At 44.5% G+C, this 2,327-nt stretch overlaps 1 protein-coding gene across 1 annotated transcript in view; it reads right to left on the bottom strand.

The window, feature by feature from the left end:
- Positions 1 to 370: 370 nt before the first annotated feature.
- Positions 371 to 2,327, bottom strand: part of kcnh8 (potassium voltage-gated channel, subfamily H (eag-related), member 8) — a 149,479-nt gene continuing 147,522 nt past the window's right edge. Inside the window, exon 25 of the mRNA XM_063185098.1 lies at positions 371 to 387. Within this exon, the coding sequence (XP_063041168.1) occupies positions 371 to 387 (17 nt within the window). The remainder of the gene's footprint in view (positions 388 to 2,327) is intronic.

The following is a 2,327-nucleotide window of genomic DNA, read 5'->3' as shown; positions in this document are numbered from 1 at the left end:
TCTACTTGGAGTAAACCTGCATCTCCATTATGCGCGCTGTTGAAATGACGTGCCATCGGGTAATCCTCATTATTGCAACGTATTGCGTACTTATGTTCCGCTACTCTATCCTTGAGGCGCCTCTTGGTTCTCCCGACATAAAAATGATTACAAGGGCATATGAGGCGATAGACAACATAAGTAGTATTACAGTTCACAAAGTGTTTGATTTTGTGTTTCTCATTAGTTTTAAAATCAGTGAAATCTTTGTGCTGCTTAATGTTACCACAATGGTTGCAGTTGGACTGCAGACACTTAAAAGTTCCAATAGGCTTCTTTAACCAATGTTCCTTCTTTCTGGCGGGGAGATAGCTGCGCGTGAGTCTATCCTTCAAGCTTGGGGCGCGCCTGTAACAGAACATAGGAAAGTCTTTAAACGTATCATGCAGTGTTGGGTCGCTTTTTAAAATGTCCCAGTTGGACCTTATGATGCGTCTAATCTCTGGTGCGTGTGTACTGTATCTGGTGACAAAGCAGACGCCAGTATTTTTCCTCTTTTTCCTTTTGGTTGACGGCTGCAGTAGGCTACTTCGATTGGTGGAAGCTGCCTTGGTCCTAGCAGCAGACACCACTGATCTTTTGTAAGACCTCTCATGGAACCTCTTTGACATACGGTCAGACTGTTCACAGAAGTCCTCATCTTGATCACAAATCCTTTTGAGACGTTGAAATTGCCCGTATGGGATATTGTCCTTCAAGTGCTGAGGGTGATATGACTGGTAATGTAAAATGGTGTTGCGATCAGTGGGCTTTCTGTATAGTGTAGTGTGTAGCTGGTGGTCTTTTCTGTATACAGTCAGGTCTAGGAAGTTGATTTCATTTTCCGAATGTTCTAATGTCAGTTTTATGTTCTTGTTGGTGTTGTTGAGGTAATTATGCATTTCTCTTAAGTCCATCTCGGTGCCTTTGAACAGGATCAGAATGTCATCAATAAATCTACAGTACAGCTTTATGTTGTCTTTAAAGCGATTTTTTTCTGCATTGAAAACGTATTCCGATTCCCAAAGTCCCAAAAATAAGCATGCGTATTCCGGGGCAAAAGATGCGCCCATGCTGGTGCCTTTGCGCTGTCTGTACATTACGTCTTGAAAAAGAAACACATTATTGTGGAGTACCCAACTTGTTAGTTCTGTAAGGAAACTAGAAGGGGGTGTCATCTCCTCTCTCTCGGACAGGTAGTGGTTCACTGCTCTTAATCCTTCGGTATGGTCAATGTTGGTATATAACGATTCTACGTCCATTGTCACCAGATAGTTCCAAGTTGTGTCACTAAGATTGTTAATTTTATTGAGTACATCCGTTGTGTCTCTGACGTATGAGGGCAATTTGTGTACATAGGGTCAGTTAGTAAGTACATTCGACATGACATCAACGCAGATATGCGCATTTAGACAGCAATGCATCCTGGATGAAAATGCTGCATGACGGTTAGATTTCCTGTCAAACTTCGAAATTTCGTCGACGTTGCGTTGACGAGGTGACATGTCACATGGTGTAAAACTATCGCGGGATGAATGCGGCTGCAGTCAGATCTTGCAACCTCTGCAGTTGCTTATCCCCTTCAACGCTCGTCGGCGGACTGCCTCCGAGGTCACGCGCCCATGAACTGGTTGGTCAACAACTCACTCACGTGTGTATATGGGTCTTGTCTCACACCTCTACACAAGTTTGCGCAGGTCCCCACTTCAGCTCCTCCTCACTGCCTGTCCCCCCACTCCTCACACGTGGTGTGTTAGTAGAGCAAACCGGTGCGAGCTCATCGTCTCGTTCATATTTGTGGCCGACTGCAAATGCGCTGTATTTAATAACACCCACATCGTGACAACAAGTTCTCGCTCACGTGCCTTTTGCAACATCGACGCTCGCAACAAAGTCGTACGGGGCTATTGATCAATAAATTGGGAGGCTGGTTCCGTCATACTCCCATTGGCTGCCACTATGGGCCTTCCTGGTGGGCTGTCCCTGGGTGCTTTATGTACTTTAGGCAACATGTAAAAAGTGGATATAACAGCATGTTCATTCTGCATGAAGGCATATTCTTTTTCCGTAATCCACCCGGCCAATTTTGCTCTAGTTAAGAGTGTGTTGAGTTCTTTCTGCATGGTTGGCAACGGGTTGCTGGACAGTTCGGTGTAATATTCCGTATTGTGTAGTTGACGTTGCGCTTCCCTCAAGTATTTATCGTAATGCCAAACAACCGTAGCTCCACCCTTATCCGCTTTTTTAATTACTATTTCTTTATTCTGTTGCAGGTCACGTAGAGCCTGTTGTTCAGGAATTGTTAGGTT

Source organism: Engraulis encrasicolus, chromosome 20, assembly GCF_034702125.1.
Source record: "Engraulis encrasicolus isolate BLACKSEA-1 chromosome 20, IST_EnEncr_1.0, whole genome shotgun sequence".
Lineage (NCBI taxonomy): Eukaryota > Metazoa > Chordata > Actinopteri > Clupeiformes > Engraulidae > Engraulis > Engraulis encrasicolus.
This window is presented reverse-complemented; position numbering and strand designations above follow the sequence as displayed.